The sequence below is a fragment of the Nannospalax galili genome, unplaced genomic scaffold, assembly GCF_000622305.1.
Source record: "Nannospalax galili isolate Female #2095 unplaced genomic scaffold, S.galili_v1.0 scaffold549, whole genome shotgun sequence".
NCBI classification, from domain to species: Eukaryota; Metazoa; Chordata; class Mammalia; order Rodentia; family Spalacidae; genus Nannospalax; species Nannospalax galili.
In genome coordinates, this window is record NW_008360175.1 from 814 (window position 1) to 2,803 (window position 1,990).

General features: G+C 52.2%; 1 protein-coding gene across 1 annotated transcript in view; it reads right to left on the reverse strand.

Moving 5' to 3' along the window:
* Nucleotides 1-510: 510 nt before the first annotated feature.
* Slc22a13 (solute carrier family 22 member 13) overlaps nucleotides 511-1,990 on the reverse strand; it is a 25,866-nt gene continuing 24,386 nt past the window's right edge. The window contains exons 2-5 of the mRNA XM_008824181.1: nucleotides 1,735-1,949; nucleotides 1,433-1,541; nucleotides 814-1,029; nucleotides 511-604 (exon numbers count right to left, since the gene is read on the reverse strand). Coding sequence (XP_008822403.1) covers nucleotides 511-604; nucleotides 814-1,029; nucleotides 1,433-1,541; nucleotides 1,735-1,949 — 634 coding nt within the window. The remainder of the gene's footprint in view (nucleotides 605-813; nucleotides 1,030-1,432; nucleotides 1,542-1,734; nucleotides 1,950-1,990) is intronic.

Below are 1,990 nucleotides of genomic sequence, written 5' to 3' on the forward strand. Positions count from 1 at the left end.
GCCTGTCCCTAGCCCCTCTTTACCTTCTGGCTTACAATGTGGTCCCTCATGCTCCCAGCCCTGTGATGCCATCCACCACATAGCCTCACTAGACACAAACTAGACTAGTACCAAGCCTTTGAACCCCAAGAACTGTGAGAGAAACCTTTTCTTTATAATATTGCCTATCTTCAGGCATTCCATTTTTGTAACAGAAAATGGATAAATCCAGAATCCTTTTTAAAATGTATTTATTTTTATTTTATGTGTATGAGCATTATGCATGCATGTAAGTGCACCCATGTTGTGCAATGCACATAGAAGACAGAAGAGGGTGTTGGATCCCTGGAATTGGAGTTACAAACTGTTGTTAATCATGAATTCTGCAGATTGGGCCTGGAACAGCTCAAGGAGTACTGCCTCCATGAGCAAGGTTGATCTGGTCCCTGTGTTCCCATGGGTCCCGACCAAATCCAGAAGGTGGTATGGACAACTCCCTACTGTTGATGGGCTGGCTCTTGGCAACCACAGTCAGAAGTACGAGCTGTTGATAATGACGATCCTTGGGTTGGAAGCCCTTCCTGTGGCCACAATTTCTTTTTCTGGGGGCAGTGCCTTTGAGGACCTACAAGAGAGCAAAAGGCCGCCCAGGAAGTGGTGCCATGATAGTTCACTTCCCACCACCTGCTCAGCAGAAGGCATGTGACATAAAGCATACAGAAATCTGTGATGCCAAGAAGGTGCCATGTTGACTGCTAAGCAATGACAAAGTAACAGTGACGGAGGAGATCTAACTCTAGGAGAGGGCTGCCAGCTAGCAAGCCAGCTGCTCACCGTGAGTGAGGCCCCTGCTCCAGGTCCTGGATGGTGTCCTTCAGGGACTGGCCCCGTGTCTCTGGCAGCAGAGCACACAGTAGGCCTGCTCCGATGGGAAAGCTGCCGAAGATGATCATGGGGACCGCCGCATGGTACTGCTCCAGCAGCATCACAAGCGGTGTGATGATGCCGCCGATTCTGGAGAAGATGCTCACCAGCCCCATGCCCGTTTGCCTGGGGAAAGCAGCACAGGCCAAGGCCACATTCACCCCAGGAGGTCTAGGGTCTCCACCCTCATTTGGCCTATGCAGTGTGTCTGTTTCCTGTTCCAGCCAGCTCCTCCCACCTTCAGTCCACCCTGCGTGCCTACCACACTCTTGCTCTCCTATCTCTTCTAAAGGCCTAACTGCCTGTCCCTACTTCTGAGCATTCCTTCTCCTGAGCCAATTCTCTCTTATATTTATGCCACATTCTGGTCCTGATAATATCAGGGCATGCCTAAGTCCATCTCTGTCTTCCAAGGTCCTAGGACAGCTTGGTGGTTACCACTAGATTTCCAGCTGTGGTATGGGGGCAGAGGGAAGGGCAATATCAGGTCCCTGGGACAGAAGAGGATAAGTCACCTAGCAGCTCTTACCTGATGACAGTGGGGAAGAGCTCAGCAGTGTACACGTAGGACATAGTGAAGGCAGCAGACGTGGCAAACTTCCCCACCACGGCCAGCACTGTGACCACCACGGGAAGATCTGGGGGAGTATGCAGGTCAGACACAGAGGAAAGGACAACCCATCAGCAGGCCCTGCCCACCATGCTGTCTGCCCACACTCCTCACCCCTCTCTACCCAAGCCCCGGGGAAGTCTTTACTCCTGAAGGGGAGTGGTGGTGATGGGTCTAGCCCTGGCAAGGAGGAAAAGGGTGGGAAACAGCCAGCCTGGTACCTGCCGGGATGAAGATGATGATGATGCACATGAGGCCACCCAGAGTCAGAGCTCCCAACATGCTCCACTTTCGACCCAGCCTCTCCATCATCAGGATGCTAGAAAGACGGGCAGGCACCTCCACTGCTCCAAATACCAGCTGTGTCAGGTAGATGTCCAAACCAAAGTCCCCCACTTGGAGACCGAGGCCATAGTATCCCAGACTGTCCACAAACCTACAAAGCACCAAGTGTCCCTGTCACTGCTGTATGTATAT